Below are 18,521 nucleotides of genomic sequence, written 5' to 3' on the forward strand. Positions count from 1 at the left end.
CAGCTGCAAGAACGTGTAGCAATCAATAAAGGGCTATAGGCCTATTGCGAGTTTGTGTACAGGGACATATCTATCCATGCACTGTACACTTGTATTTATACTTATGCATTTTAAATATGTATGCCATGTTTTATACTTTGGCAATATAACAATGTATTTTTATCATGCCAATAAAGTTTTTAAATTGAAATTGAAAATTGAAATTGAGAGAGAGAGAGGCAGAGAGAGAGAGAGAGGCAGAGAGAGAGAGAGAGGCAGAGAGAGAGAGAGAGAGAGGCAGAGACAGAGAGAGACAACTATCCTCTGTAAATCTCTGTCTCTCTCTCTCTGTCTCTCTCTGTCAGAAAGAGAGTGAGCCAGAGAGAGAGACAAACAGAGAGAGTGAAAGAGAAACACACACATGCACACACAGACAGAGACAGAGAGAGAGAGAGAGAGAGACAGAGAGAGAGACACGGAGACAGAGAGAGACAGAGACAGGGAGAGAGAGAGAGAGATAGAGATAGAGACAGAAAGAGACAGAGAGAGACGCAGAGAGAGAGACAGAGAGACAGACAGACAGAGAGACAGAGAGACAGAGACAGAGATAAGAGATACAATTTAAGAGATACAGAGCGGAAACAGCCCCTTCGGCCCAATGGATCTGCACCAACCAGCGATTCCCCCAGATTAACATTATTCTACACACACTATGGACAATTTTACATTTATACAAAGCCAATTAACTTACAAACCTGTACGTCTTTGGAGTATAGGAGGTAACCAAAGATCTCAGAGAAAGCCCACACTGGTCACAGGGAGAATGTACAAACCACATACGGACACGCACCCATAGTTAGTATTGAACCTGGGTCTCTGGCGCTGTAAGGCAGTAGCTCTACTGCTGCGCCACTGTGCTGCCCGAACTGTACTGCTGTTCTTTCCTGAGACCCGGGGGGGGGGGGGGGGGACATTAAGGGACAAGAGACTGATCTTTGGAAGGTTAGATCACATGGGATCCAAGGAGAGATAGCTGAATGGATAGAAAATTGGCTTCATGGATGGAAGTAGAGGGTGATGGTGGAAGGTTGCTTCTCGGACTGGAGGCCTGTGATTACTGGGCCCGTTACTGTTTGTCATTTGCATCAATGATTTGGATGAGAACATACATGGCAAGGTTAGCAAGTTTGCTGATGATACAAAAGTGGGTGGTTTTGCAGATAGTGGTTGTGAAAAATTACAACAAGATCCTGATCGATTGGCCAGGTGGGCTGAGGAATGGTTGATGGAACTTAATACAGGGATATGTGTAGTGTTGCATTTTGGGACGTCTAACATGGGCAGCACCTACACAGTGAATGGCTGGGCTCTAGGGAGTGTTGTAGAGCAGAGGGATCTAGGAGTGCAGGTGCATGGTTCCTTAAAGATCGAGTCGCAGGTAGATAAGGTGGTCAAAAAGGCTTTTGGCACATTGGTCTTCATCAGTCAGAGTATTGAGTATAGATGTTGGGAGGTCATGTTGTAGTTGTATAAGACGTTGGTGAGACTGCATTTAGAATATTGTGTTCAGTTCTGGGCACCGTGTTATAGGAAAGATGTTGTCAAACTGGAAAGGGTACAGAGAAGATTTACGAGGATGTTGCCAGGACTAGAGGGTCTGAGCTATAGGGAGAGGTTGAGTAGACTGGGGCTCTATTCCCTGGAACACAGGAGGATGAGGGATGACCTTAAGTTGTATACAATCATGAGAGGAATAGATCAGGTAGATGCACAATCTCTTGCCCAGAGTATGTGAATCGAGGACCAGAGGACATAGGTTTAAGGTGAAGGGGGAAACAATTTAATAGGAATCTGAGGGGTAACTTTTTCACACAAAGGGTGGTGGTTGTATGGAGCAAGCTGCCAGATGAGGTAGTTGAGGCTGGAACTATCCCAACATTTAAGAAACAGTTAGACAAGTAAATGGATAGGACCGGTTTGGAGAAATATTGGCGGTACGTGGGCAGGTGGGACTAGTGTAGCTTGGATAGGTGTGGGCAAGTTGGGCTGAAGGGCTTGTATCACTCTATGACTCTCTGTTGTAGTGGGCAGATCAATAACTGATATCAGCAGCTCAGCTTTGGGTGAACAGATATCATATCTATTCCAGAAGTTCCTGTCCACTCTTTGTTCAGTACATGTGCCATTTGCCTCATGTTTTGGAAAGTACAAAACCATCCTGGGTATAAAAACATGTTTTCCCCACCACTCATGCTGTTAATTCCTTTATGTTCCGTCATTTGCACCAGCCCTTTCTAAATGGCCGGATGCCAAGGGTTAAGAACAGAATCAATGGCCGTGGTTATATTAATAAGCTGTTAAATGTTTCCACTGTGTTAAATTAAACAGATGACACTGGGTGAAGGTGGGGAAAGGGAGAAAATCCACATATAACGAGTTAACTGGGAGTCAGCTGCTGAAAACATCAAATCCAAACCTGGCAATCTGCCAGTCAATGATTTACACTGAACTTTGTTGGTCAATTCCAGTTTTAGTTTGGTTTAGAGATACGGTGCAGAAACAGGCCCTTCGGCCCATTGAGTCCACACTGAACATCAATCACCCTTCCGCAATAATTCTATACTATCCCACTTTCACATCCATTCCCTACACACTAGGGGCAATTTACAGAAGTTAATTAACCTACAAAACCTTTGGGATGTGGGAGGAAATCAGAGCAGCTGGAGCAAACCCACGCAGTCATGAGGAGAATATGCAAACTCCACATAGATATCACCCGAGGTCAGGATCGAACCTGGGTCCCGGGCGCTGTGAGGCAGCAGCTTCACTAAGTTGCGCCACTGTGCCACCCTTTGTTGCAAAATGGTGTCAGAAAGTGGCGCAGTGGTAGAATTGCTGCCTTGCAGCGCCAGAGACCTGGGTTTGATCCTGACTACGGGTGCTGTCTGTATGGAGTTTGTACGTTCTCCCCGTGACCACGTGGGATTTCCTTGGGTCCTCCGGTTTCCTCCCACACTCCAAAGGCGTACAGGGTTGTAGGTTTAGGAAGGAACTGCAGATGCTGGAAAATCTAAGGTGGACAAAAATGCTGCAGAAACTCAGCGGGTGATGCAAAAGTTAATTGGTTGAGGTAAAATTAGTAAATTGTTCCTGGTGTGCAGGATAGTGTCAGCGTACAGGGTGATCGCTGGTCGGCGCGGACTCGGAGGGCCAAAGGGCCTGTTTCCGCACTGTATCACTAAACAAAACTAAACTCTCTGGCAACTCTCTGCATGGTGTTCCAGAAGAGGATCTACTGTATGTGCTCATGGAAAACATAGGAAATAGGTGCAGGAGTAAGCCATTTGGCTCTTCGGCCCTTCGAGCCAGCACCGCCATTCCATATGATCATGGCTGATCATCCAAAATCAGTACCCCGTTCCTGCTTTGTCAGCATGCAGAACTGTAACTCCATACACGTGATAATAAAAACACTAAACTAACCAAACTGGACTAAACTAAACTAGGAACCTATACTCTGTGTCCAACTATTTAAGTGGAAAAATAGAAAGTTGGTTCAAGACCGTGTGTTACAACAGTAAGCAAGGGAGGAAAGAGCACATTCAAGACAAGTATACAGCAGTGAAACTCTGTAATTCCTGCATCCTTTGAGCAAGAACACTTTCTGAGATCAGTAACTTCACTCAATAATGATGACCTTTGCTTTAAAGAAAAAAACCAACTTGCAATTCTTTGATTCCATCCCAAATCAAAACCCATTTCTCAGTAAAGGTCCAGAAAATAATGTATATCATTTATAATTGGGTCCTGTTACTTTTAAAGTCACGGCCTTATTGAAGTCTTACCAAAATCTTTCTGGCAGTACTGTTGAATCCTTTGAGATTTTCCTTTTGACTTCTTACACCTTCGACAGTAACCTAGATCAAAGGCAGACAGCAATTATTTCAGTGAGTCAGACCTGTTTGTCTTAGTCTTGCCCGACACGTTGCTTGATGCTTCCAGCTATCAGAGGGAGCTTCAGCTCAGACATTAAATCATTAAATCTTTCTTCTTGTTGCTGAAAGGGGGAGGGTGGGATCGTTATCGACTGCCAGAAAATCAACCTTGTTTGCACAAGTTCTGATTTCTTTCATTCCCGATAGCAGAAGGGGGGGGACATATCAAACAGAATAGAAATGCACTCTGTGTTTGGTCAGCTCTGATGAGGCTTTGCAGAGGAACATATTAATTGGGAAAGAAGTTCATAAATTCTGTAAAAGATAGGAGTAGAATTAGGCCATTCGGCCCATCAAGTCTACTCCGCCATTCAATCATGGCTGATCTATCTCTCCCTTTTACCCCCATTTTCCTGCCTTCTCCCCATATTCCCTGACACCTGTACTAATAGCCATCAGGCTATTAAACCTGGCTCGGACAAAACTCTGATTATTAATAACCCATTTTATCTGTTATTTGCACTTTATCAGTTTATTTATTCATGTGTGTATATATTTATATTATGGTATATGGACACACTGATCTGTTTTGTAGTAAATGCCTACTATGTTCTGTGTGCTGAAGCAAAGCAAGAATTTCATTGTCCTATCAGGGACACATGACAATAAACTCACTTGAACTTGAACTTGAATCTATCTATCTCTGCCTTAAGGAACAGGCCCTTCGGCTCACAATGTTTGCGTCAAATATGATGCCGCGATAAAATAATCTGGACAGCGGTAGAGTTGCTGCCTTACAGCGCCAAAGACCCGGGTTCGATCCTGACTACGGGTGCTGTCTGTATGGAGTTTGCACGTTCTCCCCATGACCTGCATGGGTTTTGCCCTGGTGCTCCAGTTTCCTCCAAAGACAGACAAGTTTGTGGGTTAATTGGCTTCGGTGAAGATTGTAAATTGTCCCGAGTGTGCAGGACAGTACTAGTGGGCACGGTGATCGCTGGTCGGCACGGACTCGGTGGGTCGAAGGACCTGCTTCCGTGCTGTATCTCCAAATTAAACTAAACTAAACACAGACGGTGCCTAATCTACTAAATTCCTCCAGTACTTTGATCAAAATTCCAGCATCCAGTCTCTTTCCCCATCCAGTCCTGGACCCATTGTGGGGCGCTGGGTATGGGAGACAGAGAGGCAGAGCAGGGAAACAACAGGAGTTTTAATCTTCATGTTATCTCTTTCTAGATGTTAACAGTTCAGTGGCTGACAGGAAGCTTTCAAAGGCGACAGACTGAGGAATGTGTTTTGACTGTTGGGAAAAGATTTGAGCGTGTTACTGCTGGTGAGATTTTATCAGGTTACACTCTACCCAAGCCACACAGTTCTAAAGCAGACAGATTGATTTGGTTTCAGATTAGGAACAGTATCTGCCTGATTAAACAGTGTTTCGTTTACATTGGTTATGCATCTCTTCATAACCACAAAGTATGGAGCTTGTGCTAAATTACGTCAGCGGTCTTTTCACTCGCGGCACGACGGCGCATCGGTAGAGTTGCTGCCTTAAAGTGCTTATAGCGCTAGAGACATGGGTTCGATCCTGGCTACGGGTGCTGGTCTGTACGGATTTTGTACGTTCTCCCCGTGAGCTACGTGGGTTTTCTCCGAGAACTTCGGTTTTCTCCCACTCTCCGAAGATGTACAGGTTTGTAGGTTAATTGGATTGGTATTAATATAAAAATTGTCCCTAATGTGTGTCGGATAGTTTTAATGTGCGGGGATTGCTGGTTGGGGCGGACTCGATGGGTCAAAGGGCCTGTTTCCGCACTGCATCTCTAGCCTGGAATAACACAAAGTGCTGGTGTAACTCAGCAGGACAGGCAGCATCCCTGGAAAACATGGACAGGTGGTGATTCAGGATGGGACCCTTCTTCAGACTGATTGCAGGGCTGGGGGGGGGGGGGAAAGAAAGCTGGAAGAGTAATTTAGTCTCCTCTTTCTGGACAATTGGAGAGTAGGGGTACGGTGGGTAAACCCAGTCTGAAGGTCTCGACCCAAAACGTCACCCAAATCCTTCTATCCAGAGATGCTGCCTGTCCCGCTGAATTACTCCAGCATTTTGTGTCTATCTTCGGTTTAAACCAGCATCTGCAGTTCCTCCCTACAACAGGGGTAATAGGGAATATGTGTGTTTGGCTTGAAACAAAATGGCTGCTCTAGCTCCCACGACAGCCCTGTAGTGATATAACTCCACACAGCAACATAAACAGCTCCACGGCTCACTAGTTCTCACCACAATGGATCCATCAGGACCGTGGATAAAGCAACACTTGTGAGGGCAAACCACTGCACAATTAAAGGCAGGGGCAAGGTGGACAGCAGCATACAGGAACATGAGATTAGTCACGATTCTTAAAATGTACATTCAATGTGAGATTATATATACATACACACATGTTCGTCCCATCAAATTAAGGACACAATGTGAGATTTTTCACACACACACCCAGGTTCGATCCTGACCTCGGGTGCTGCCTATGTGGGGTTTGCAAGTTCAATGGTTCTTTATTGTCAAGTCTGGACAGCACAGTGACATTCTTTTGCACACCCCACAAATGCTTCATTTTCCTGTCCAAAAAATTAGTTGTCGGGGGGGAAATTGGCCTCCTAATTTCATTGAGGTGAATCTCACCATCACCTCACCACCTTCCACGCTATTCCTGGATCAGCTAGAGGGGAGCTTCAGTCACACAGAGTTTATTTCCCCATCCTGTCTCATCATTGGTATGTCTATCTAAATGTTCAAGGAGGGAATCATCACCAGCACAGAGACCACCCCAACAGCAGCACAGCACAGTTTATGATTGAATGGTGGAATAGATTTGATGGGCCGAATAGCCTAATTCTGCTCCTATCACTTATGAACATGTGAGTCAAACAGCACATTTCTCTCCACAATGTTACGTCTCAAACATAGAGTGGTACAGTGTGGAAACAGGCCCTTCAGCCCAACTTGCCCACAATGGCCAACATGTCCCATCTACACTAGTCCCACCTGCCTGCATTTGGCCCAGACCCCTCTAAACCTGTCCTATCCATGTACCTGTTCACTTGCTCCTCAAATATTGCCATAGCCCCTGCCTCAACTACCTCCTCTGGCAGCTCGATCCATACATCTACCACCCTTTGCATGAAAAGTTTACTCCTTAGCTTCCTATTAAATCTTTTCCCCTCACCTTAAACCAATGCCCGCTGGTTCTTAAAGAAAGCAACAGAGAAATATTTGTTGAGACACGAGAAACTGCAGATCCTGGTAAAAACATCTCAAACAGTATAAACTATTAACCATTTTAACTCCTCTGCCCATTCCCACACGGACCTTTCTCCCCTTGGCCTCCTCCATTGCCACTTGCAAACTGGAGCAGAAACACTTCATATTTCACGGGTAGCTCACACACAATGATTTGACCATTGAATTCTCTAATCTTAAGTAGTGATCCTCCCCACAAACCCTCTCCATTTTGCCCTGCCAGACCCTAGTGGACAACCATCTCTCCCACTTATTATACCCCTCTTTGCCTCCAAACCTCACCCCCCCACTCCCTCCCCCACTCTTGCCCTTTTCCACATATCCCCATCTCTCCTGCATTACACTTCTCTCTTCTGCTCTCCTTATTCGAGAAACCTTTGTGTCCATTTCATCTCTAGCCTTTGTTGGCCACCCACCCACCCGCCAATAAGAGGAGGTTTACCAGAACGCTGGCTGGGTTAGAAGGTTTCAGCTACAGGGGGAGGTTCTGTTAGGCTTGGATTGTTTTCTCTGGAACGTCGGAGGTCGAGGGGAGACTTGATAGAAGTGTATAAAATAATGAGAGGCGTAGATAGCAGAGACAGTTAGAACCTTTATTCCCCAGGGTGGAAGTCCAACACTAGAGGGCATTGCTATAAGGCGAGAAGGAGAACGTTTATTGGAGAGGTACGGGGCAAGTTTTATAACACAGAGTGGTGGGGGCCAGGAACGCATAGCCTGGGGTTATGGTGGAGCCAGATACAATGGTGGAGTTATATAAGGGGCTTTTGGATAGGCACATGAAAATGCAGGGAACAGAGGGATATGGATCATGTGCGCGCGGCTGTGATCAGTTCAGCTGGGCAATGCGTTCAGCACAGGAGGAGGAGGACTCAAGCAACGCCGATCACCATTAAGGGCACTGAGGTGGAGGTGGTTGCTAATCACAGGTACCTTGGGGTGCAGCTTGACAGTGAGCTGAACTGGAAGTGTCATATGGAGGCGGTGTACAGGAGGGGACAAAGCCGACTGTATTTTTTAAGGAGGCTGAGGTCTTTTAATATCTGCCAACCCCTACTGTGCAGTGTCTACCATTCAGTGGTGGCCAGTGCTCTGTTCTTTGCTGTGGCCTATTGGGGAGATGGCGCCCGTATAGCGGATAAAAACAGATTGGACAAACTAATCAGGAAGGCCGGCTCAGTGGTCGGGGCTGAGCAACGAACGGTCCAGCAGGTGGCAGAGGCCAGAACTCTAAATAAACTAGGTTCCATAATGACAAACCCCACTCACCCACTCCATGCCCTGAAGGTGATCAAGAGCAGCATCTTCAGCCAGAGGCTGATTGCACCAATGTGCAAAACGGAGAGATACAGGAAGTCCTGTTTACCAGCTGCTATAAGACTTTTTAATGAGCATAAATAACTGCACTTTTTTTAAATTAATTGTATTTTAACTTGTATTTTAACGTATTTTAACTTGTTATGTATGAAAGCGTGGTGTTATGTTTGTCTTGAAGCTGTCGTGGCACTGTAATTTCCTGAAAAGGATTATTAAAGGAATAATCTAATCTAATCAAACATTGTGGGCCGAAGAGGCCGTTACTGTGCTGTACTGTTCTATATTCTAACCCCCCCACCCCCCCCCCCCCCCCGCCCCCACCCCCTCACCTGTATCCACCTATCACTTGCCAGGATAGATACAAAATGCTGGCGTAACTCAGTGGAACAGGCAGCATCTCTGGAGATGAGTGTGGTTCTCCTATAGGAATCCCCCACATCTGGCACCCTTCTTCTGACTGATGATCAGTCTGACGAAGGGTCTCGACCCGAAGCGTCACCTATTCCTTCTCTCCGGAGATGCTGCCTGTCCCGCTGAGTTACTCCAGCATTTTGTGTCTCCCTTCGGTTTAAACCAGCATCTGCAGTTCCTTCCAACACTATCACGAGTCAGGCTATGTCCCATCCCTGCCACTCTTTTCCAGCTTTCTCCCCAAGGCTGTAATCAGTCTGACGAAGGGTCCCAAGCTGAAATGTTGCCCGTCCATGTCCTCCACAGATGCTGCCTGACCCGCTGAGTTCCTCCGGCATTTCGTGCTTTGCTGAAGAATCGAACATCCATGATTCCTTGTGTCACCACTAAAAAGTCTGGTTTACAGTGAAACCAAATATAGGGAAGCTTTTAAATCTGTTTCACGACTGCAGATGTTAAAGTATTTGGTTAGACTGGTGCCTGTGAGGTACTTTAGTAATCCCCCAGGGAATACATTACGAGAAGACATTTGCATCTGTTGGAACCAACAAAACTATCACTGACCTTGTGAGTTATTATCTATGGTCCCATTTATCTATCAGGATATTAGGTATACATTAGAACACAGAATAGTACAGCACAGGAACAGTCCCTTCATCCCGCAATGTCTATGCTGAACATGATGCCAAAACCAACTCTTATCTGTCTGCACATGACCCCGATCCCTGCATGTCCACGTTCCTATCCTAATGCCACTATCATATCTGTCTCCATCAGCATTCTTGGCACCAACATCAGCACCAAAGTTCTATAGAGCTGTATTACATCCAAGGTATAAGTATCCCTTTTTGAGCATGTTGCCAGGACTTGAGGGCCTGAGATATAAGGAGAGGTCGGCATGCTAGGACTGTATTCTAGAGTGTAGGAGGATGAGAGGTGATCTTATAAAGGTGTATGTTTATGAGGAGAATCAGCAGGTTAGATGAACAGTCTTTTCCCCAGAGTAGGGGAATCAAGAGCCAGAGAAACTAGGATTAAGGTGAGAGAAGAAAGATTTAACTGCGATCTGAGGTGCAACCTTTTCACACATAGGGTGGTGGGTATATGAAATAATTTGCCAGAGAAGGTAGAGGGAGAAACTATAACAAATATACTATAGGCAAGCTTGAGAGGGATATGGGCTAAATGCGGCCAGGTGGACTAGTGTAGATGGGGCACCTAGGGCAAGCTAGGCCAAAGGGCCTGTTTCTGTGCTGTATGACTCTATGTCTTTAAGTACTGACAGCATAGCCTGGTGGTTCTTTCTCATCTTCTACAGATTCACCACAGAAAGCATTTTATCGGGATGCATCACATCTTGGTTTGGGAACAGCTCCATCCAAAACCACAAGAAATTTCAGCGAATTGTGGACGCAGCCCAGACCATCACACAAACCAACCTCCCTTCCATTGACTCCATTTATACCTCATGATGCCTCGGCAAGGCCAGCAGCATAATCAAGGACGAGTCGCACCCCGGCCACTCCCTCTTCTCCCCTCTCCCATTATATGAAAGTGTGAAAACGCACACCTCCAGATTCAGGGACAGTTTCTTCCCAGCTGTTATCAGGCAACTGAATCATTCTACCACAACCAGAGAACAGTCATGAACCACTCTACACTTCATTGGTGAACCTCGGACTATCCTTGATCGGACTTTATTGGCTTTACTTCGCACCAAACATCATTCCCTTTTTTATGTATCTATACACTGTAGATGGCTCGACTGTAATCATGTACTGTCTTTCTGCTGAATGGATAGCACGCAACAAAAAGATTTTCGGGAAAAATGACAATAAATTAAACTAAACTAAACTAAACTAGATGGGGCACCTTGGTCGGAATGGGAAAGCTGGGCCAAAGGGCCTGTTTCCGTGCTGGGTGACCTTATAACTCTAAGCGACAGATGGCACAATGGGCTAAGTGTTCGGCTGGCAACCGGAAGGTAGCTGGTTCGAATCCCGCTTGGAGTGCATACTGTCGTTGTGTCCTTGGGCAAGACACTTCACCCACCTTTGCCTGTGTGTGTCCTTGGGCAAGACACTTCACCCACCTTTGCCTGTGTGTGTGAATGTAATTATGTGAAGCACTTTGGGGTCAATGCAAGTTGACTAAAAATGTGCTATATAAATAAAGAAAAAAAAAATAAGCCTAGCCTGGTGGTTCTATCTCAGAGAGCTGAGATATCCATCCTCATCTAACAGTGGGACATGTTGAGTACAATACACAAGGCCTCCCCCTCTGGCCTGCCTCATTCAGCGTTCCTGCCGTCTGTACTTACTGGGCAGGTCGGGCGATGTGTCTTGTCTTGGCAACACATTTTGAAAACGAGCATCTTGGTGAGGCCGAGCTTGTGATCGTTGTGTAGGGTGTATGGAGCCTGAATGGAAGTGGAGTGGTGGGAGAAGGGAGGGGGGGGGGAAGGTAGGGTGGGAAAGAGAAAAAACACATAAATTCACGTGTTTTGGTCAGCAACATGGTCACTTCACCTCTACCCCGTCAGGCAAGAGGTACAGATGTTAGAAAACTCACACCTCCCAATGCAGGAACAGTTTCTTCCCAGCTTCACGCTGCCTTGGCAAGGCCACCAGCATAATCGAGGACCTGTCTCACCCCAGTAACTCCCCCTTCTCCCCCCCCCTCCTGTCAGGAGCAGTTTTTTCCCAGCTGTTATCAGGCAACAGAACGGTCCCCTCGTCAGCTAGAGTGTGGTCCTGACCTCCCCATCTACCTCATTGGAGACCTCTGAACTATCTTTAATCGGACTTTATCAGACTCCAATGTTATATCTTGCACTGAATATTGACCCCTTTATCTTTTATCTGTGTACTGTGGACGGCTTGATTGTAATCATATATAGTCTTTTCTCTGACTGGATGGCACGCAAACCAAAGGTTTTCACTGTACCTCGGTACACATGACAATAATGAACTAAACTGAACTGAACTGTAATGCTTTGTCTCAATTAAATGAATCCGTAAAGAATAACTGCATCAATAGGGTCAGGGCTTTCAGCTTCAGTTTAGTTTATTGGCACGTGTACCGAGGTACAGAGAAAAGCTTTTTGTTGCGTGCTAACCAGTCAGCAGAAGGACAATACATGATTACAATCAATCCATTTACAGTGTATAGATACACAATAAGTTGCAAGGTAAATCCTGCAAAGTCCGATCAAGAATAGTCCGAGGGACATCAGAAGTAGATAGTAGTTCAGCACTGCTCTCTGGTTGTGGTGGGATGATTCAGTTGCCTGAGTCAAACAGCCCTTCAAATGGAACTTAGAACAGTACAGCACAGGAACAGGGCCTTTGGCCCTCAATATCTGTGCCAAACATGTTTTCCCAATGACCACGTGGGTTTCCTTCGGGTTCGATGGTTTCCTTCCACATCCCATAGACATGCGGGTTTGTCAGTTAATTGGCCTCTGTAAATTTCCCCGAGTCTGCAGGGAGCAGATGATAAAATGGGATAACTTACAGTAGAACCGTGGACTCATTATCCATGGTCGGCATGGACCTGCTGGGCTGAAGGGCCTGTTTCCACCATGCTTCTCTAAACTAAACATAAGACCATGAAGTGATATCTTTCCAAATCAGGCTGCTGTGCCATTTTGTGGGGAACTTAAACAAGTTTAATTTACTTTAGTTTAGTTTGGAGATACAGCGTGGAAACTGGCCCTTCGGCCCACGAGTCTGCGCTGACCAATGATCACCACACACTGATACTATCCTACACACACTCGGGACAATTTACCATTTTACCAAGCCAATTAACCCACAAACCTGTACGTCTTTCCTCCAGAGGAAAGCGGAGCTCCCGGAGAAAACCCACGTGGTCACGGGGAGAACACACAAACTCCGCACAGACAGCGTCCGTAGTCAGCATCGAACCTGGGCCGTGCCGTGTTCTCTCGTGCCAGTGGTGCCAGCTGCTCCTGTCCTGCTCCGCCATTCAGAAACAAAAACCCCAAAACGCTGGAAACATTCAGCAGGTCAGGCAACATTTGTAGAATGCAAAACAATTAATGTTACAGGTTAAAGATTCTTATTTCCACGCTGCATCTCTAACGTCTAAAGACTCTGGTCTGCCATTCGACCATGGCTGATCTATTTCTCCCTCTCAACCCTATCCTCCTACCTTCTCCCCATACTCATTCATACCCTTATTAATCAAGAACCTGGTCATCTCCACCTGCACCTGAAACAGGAAAGCTACAACTGAGCAACAGCGCTGATTTCAGCAAAGGCTGGCTACCTACCAGGGTAAAAGGCTGGTCTTCTGGTGGTGGTGGTGGTGGTGGTGGTGGTGGTGGTGACGGCTGTGGTGGTTTGTGCCCAGGGCAGGTAACTCAGAGGAAGACCAGCTTCTATCACAGCGGACTCAGGTTGTCTCAGCGGACTGTGACCATCTTGGTAATGACCGTAGCTCTCATTAGGAAGCCAGAACTCGTACTCAATTCCCGAGGTTGCCTCTCGAAGGAGAACCTGCAACACAAGTGACCTTTTGACGTCCTAATACCTCCCATCTTTAGTTTAGTTTAGTTTATTTGTCACACGCACCGAGGTACAGTGAAAAGCTTTTGTTGCGTGTTAGCGAAAAGACAATACATGATTACAATCGAGCCATTTACAGTGTATAGATACACGATAAGGGAATAACGTTTAGTGCAAGATAAAGCCAGCAAAGTCCGATCAAGGATAGTCCGAGGGTCATCAAAAAGGTTCAAGGCAGCTCACTGGTTGTGTTAGTTGTCTGATAACAGCTGGGATGAAACTGTCCCTGAATCTGGAGGTGTGCGTTTTCCCACTTCTATACCATTTGCCTGATGGGAGAGGGGAGAAGAGGGAGTGGCCAGGGTGTGACATGTCCATGATTATGCTACTGGCTGTGCCGAGGCAGCGTGAGGTATAAATGGAGCCAACGGAAGGGAGGTTGGTTTGTGTGATGGGTTGTGTTGGTTTGGTTTGTGTATCTTTTTGTATTGGGTCCTTCCGCTGCTGGACATGGGGGGCAGGGTGTGGTTTAAGACGCCCCTCAAAATAAGGGAAGGGATTCCATGCCAGTGGGCCACATGAGTGGCAAAGGTGGGGGACAAATTTGTGAAACTTGAGCAATGTATGTAGACTATATTGAACAATTTGTATAGCCTCCGAAAATGTCGGATGAATTTTTTGCATGGTTCAGGTATTGTACATATTTATTGCCTGAATAAAGTTTATTTTGAAATTTTAAAAAAAATTAAAAAATTTGTATTGGGTGGAATTATTTTTCATTTTATTCACCTGTAATTTCATCAATGTCTCTTGAACAATTCAAGGACAACTTAAAATACCAGCTAAAGACACATTATGTAAAGCAGTAAGAAGATACAAACCTTGACATTTATAGAGCACCTATTAATAACCAGAGCTTTTTTTTTTTAACTGTAACTGCACCTCAACAAAGTGAAAAACTAGTTTTCGATATTTTATAATTTTAATTTTTATGCTCTTCAATTTTAAATTATCAGTTTTATTACAAAAAGATTGCCAAAGATTAAAAATTAAAATGTATCTTAAGTTAGGTGGTCAGGCCCTTAAACATCTTAAGCAGCTTATTCAATGTGCTGGAGTAACTCAGCGGGTCAGGCAGCATCTCTGGAGGACACGGTTAGGTGATGTTTTGGACCTGAGATGTCACCTATTACTCTCCTCCAGAGATGCTGCCTGACCTGCTGAGTTACTGCAGCACCTTGCATCTTTTTAAACCAGTGTGTCTACATTAAGCAGTTTATAGATGGATATAGCAGCAGCTGGGATATAATATGTGTACAGATACAAGGATGTTGCCAGAGATCGAGGGTCTGAGCTACAGGGAGAGGTTGAGCAGGCTGGGACTCCATTCCTTGGAGCGCAGAAGGATGAGGAGTGATCTTATGAAGTTGTACAAAATCATGAAAGGAATAGATTGGGTAAATGCACAAAGTCTCTTGACCAGAATAGGGGTAGCTAGAACCAGAGGACATAGGTTTTTTGTTAAGGGGGAAAGATTTATTAGGAATCTGAGGGGTAACATTTTCACAAAGGTGGTGGGTGTATGGAACGAGCTGCCAGAGGAGGTAGTAGAGGTAGGTACTATCACAACGTTAAAGAAACATTTAGACAGTTACATGGCTAGGACAGGTTTAGAGGGATATGGGCCAAATACAGGCAGGCGGGACTAGTGTAAATGGGACATGTTGGTCGGTGTGGGCAAGTTGGGCCGAAAGGCCTGTTTCCACTCTGTATGACTCTATGAAAAGCCAATAGTGCTGTGTGAACTGTTATATCGACAGCTGTGAGTATATTAAACTTTAAACATTAGAGATGCAGTACGGAAACAAGCCCTTCGGCCCACCGAGTCCACGCTGACTAGTGATCACCCCATATACCTGCACTGTCCTACACACTAGAGACAATTTACAATTTACCAAAGCCAATTAACCTACAAACCTGTATGTCTTTGGAATGTGGGAGGAAACCAGAGCACCAGGAGAAAACCAATGTGGACACAGGGAGAACGTACAAACTCCATTCAGATAGCACCTGTAGTCAGCATCGAGCAGGGAGCTCTGGTGCTATAAGGCAGCAATTCTGTCGCTGTGCCATGCTTAAAGGATTTGCTGAAATCCAGGATCGAACCAGGGACCTTTACATCTTCAGTCTTTAGATCTTAGATAACCCAACTGTGCTATTTTGGCACCACAATCCCAGTATCAATAACATTAGGACCATTGACATCAACAATAATCGTGTAGGTAGGAACTGCAAATGCTGGTTTATACCGATGACAGACACAAAGTGCTGGAGCAACTCAGCGGGTCAGGCAACACCTCTGGAGAAAAGGAACGTGATGTTTTGGGTTGGAATCAGTCTGAAGAAGGGTTCTGACACAAAACGTCACCTGTTCATTTTCTCCAGAGATGCTGCCTGACCCACTGTTCATTGCAGGGGACATTGTTTTAGTCGGGAGCCTTCTTCAGACTGATTGAAATAGGGCAGGGACAATGCGGGAGAAGCTCTGATCGATTTAAGTTGTCCATTTTTAGTAAAAAGATCACATACACATTCTTTATACAGGTGCTTGTGATTTTGTTATAATGAACAGAATGGGTCCGTGCTCCTGGAAAGATTGTGAAACTACTGACTAAATGTGGTTTAATAGATAATGTCTGTCTGAGAAACTTTCTGCTTTTTACCTACTGAAGTGGAATTGGTTTAGTGCCAAATCTTCTACTTTAGAGAACATCAACTTTGAGTAAACATGTCAGACTCACAATTCATTTTTGATTGTAAGTTTGTGACGACAGCAAAAGAGTAATTTTAGAACTTAGGCCGAGTTGAGGAGCATTTGTTGGTGGAATTAAAAATAGATTGGCCCCATGCAGCGAACTACCTCAGAATGATAAAGAATTTACTGCAATTCTACCTGCACCAATCACATAATTGAGAGCAAGTGAACTTACTTCACCATTGAGAGCAAGTGTTTTCATTATGTTACAGACCTCACTAACTAAAAGCCCTGTCCCACGGTACGAGTTCATTCCAAGAGCTCTCCCGAGTTTAAAAAAAATTAAACTTGTGGTAAGCACGGAGAATGAACGTAGCGGGTACGTCGGAGCTCGGGGACGTCTCTTAGCAACTCGTAATGCTAACGGCACGTACTCGGGAAGACTCGCTAACGGCAGGTAAGCACAGGAAGTCCCGTGAAGATTTTTCAACATGTTGAAAAATGTCCAAGAGAGCCCCGAGTACCGAAGAGTGGCCATTACCATAAATCTCCGAGTTCGAATCAGGGCAAACTCGGGAGAGCTCTTGGAATGAACTTGTACCGTGGGACAGGGCTTTAAGCCTGCATTTATTGTCCAGACCTAACTCCCACCACCTGAGGTGGCAGCTAAGAGCGGCTCTGAAGTGGTGCAGCAGTAGAGTTGCTACCTTACATCGCCAGGTTCGATCCTGACTATAGGTGCTGTCTGTACGGAGTTTGCACATTCTCTCTGTGACCGTGTGGATTTTCTCCGGGTGCCACAGTTTCCTCCCACATTCCAAAGACGTGCTGGTTTGTAGGTTAATTGGCTTCTGTAAATTGTCCCTCGCGTAAGAAAGAACTAGTGTACAGGTGATTGCTGGTTGGCGTGAAACTTGGTGGGCCGAAGGGCCTGTTTCCAAGCTGTATCTCTAAACTAAACTAAACTAAACTAAGCTAAACTAAATCACATAAAGGCTCATAAGGAAAGGAAATACCATTTATTTTCTTAAAGAACTACAGTGAACTTAATGGGTACTAACAGGAGCCGAGCAAATCATGAAAGTTGCACAAAGAGTGACTCGGACATGCAAACAACAGTGTAATTTTTACATGAAGATTTGTACCATCACATGGAGATCTTCTGCTGTGGGTCCGGCAGCCTCAATGGATTCCTGGTTTCCGGCTGAACGTTTGTACTGTATCTTAGTGCCGGCAATGTCATATTCACCAGGCCAGTCTATGACCCAGTTCCCATTAATCACGTAATGATTCTTGCCATTTATTAACGCTGCAGACAGAAAATATAATCAGGAATGACATTGTCCATCATCAGTTAATCAAAACCACACCATCCCATCAATACAGAATTATTATATTCCGACATATGATATAGCCTAGAAACATTTAGATGGGTACATGGATAGATAAATGCACAGTCATTTACCCAGGGTAGGGGGAATCAAGAACTAGAGGACATGGGTTTAAGGCAAGGGGGGAAAGATTTAATAGGGACCTAAGGGGCAACGTTTTTAGACAAAGAGTGGTAGGGGTACGGAATGAGCTGCCAGAGGAGGTAGTTGAGGTAGCTCCTATCACAACGTTAAAGAAACATTTAGACAGGTACATGGATAGGACAGGTTTACAGGGATATGGTCAAAATGCAGGCAGGTGGGTGGGACTAGTGTAGATGGGACGTTAGTTGGCATGGGCTAATTGGGCCAAAGGGCCTGTTTTCAGCTGTATGGCTCCATGACTCAATAAATAATATTCGATTACTTGAATTGAATTCAATAAAATGTGAAGCAAAAAATGTCAAGAGGAGCCTTTGGTTTCAAGGCCCAATTGACTCCGCTCCCCAATAGCTCTGTGGCCTATTGATTTGAACTAACCCTAATGCACTGCGCATGGCTTGCTTGTATTCATGCATATTGCTTTATGTGACTGGATAGCACACAAACAAAAGCTTTTCACTGTACCCCAATCCACATGACAATAATAAATGAAACCTAAACTAAAACTAAGGATGGTCATAGAGTGTTAAACATTGTTACATCTCGATTCTTGTGTAGGCCAAGTAATGATGGGTTTATTTAAAAGGACACTATTTATTGATGTGTTGTTTTTTATTATATATGGATTGAATGATTAAATATATAAACGCATTGGCCTCGAAGGATTTGAACTAGTGTCTCCAGAGCCCAGGTCTCCAGAGTATTAGTCGGTGCCATAACCACAGGTATTGTCAGCTGTCTTCACTGTGTTACATTGAG

At 45.0% G+C, this 18,521-nt stretch overlaps 1 protein-coding gene across 2 annotated transcripts in view; it reads right to left on the reverse strand.

Annotated features, from left to right (window-relative positions):
• Positions 1 to 18,521, reverse strand: part of adamtsl5 (ADAMTS like 5) — a 164,564-nt gene that overhangs the window by 19,806 nt on the left and 126,237 nt on the right. For both annotated transcript variants that reach the window (XR_004416204.1, XM_033046489.1), the window contains exons 9-12: positions 17,376 to 17,539; positions 13,241 to 13,466; positions 11,264 to 11,362; positions 3,825 to 3,896 (exon numbers count right to left, since the gene is read on the reverse strand). Coding sequence is in view for 1 of the 2 variants with exons in the window: in XM_033046489.1 (XP_032902380.1) it covers positions 3,825 to 3,896; positions 11,264 to 11,362; positions 13,241 to 13,466; positions 17,376 to 17,539 (561 nt within the window). In the remaining variant the exon portion in view is untranslated. The remainder of the gene's footprint in view (positions 1 to 3,824; positions 3,897 to 11,263; positions 11,363 to 13,240; positions 13,467 to 17,375; positions 17,540 to 18,521) is intronic.

The sequence above is a fragment of the Amblyraja radiata genome, chromosome 29 (assembly GCF_010909765.2).
Source record: "Amblyraja radiata isolate CabotCenter1 chromosome 29, sAmbRad1.1.pri, whole genome shotgun sequence".
In the NCBI taxonomy this organism is placed as follows: Eukaryota; Metazoa; Chordata; class Chondrichthyes; order Rajiformes; family Rajidae; genus Amblyraja; species Amblyraja radiata.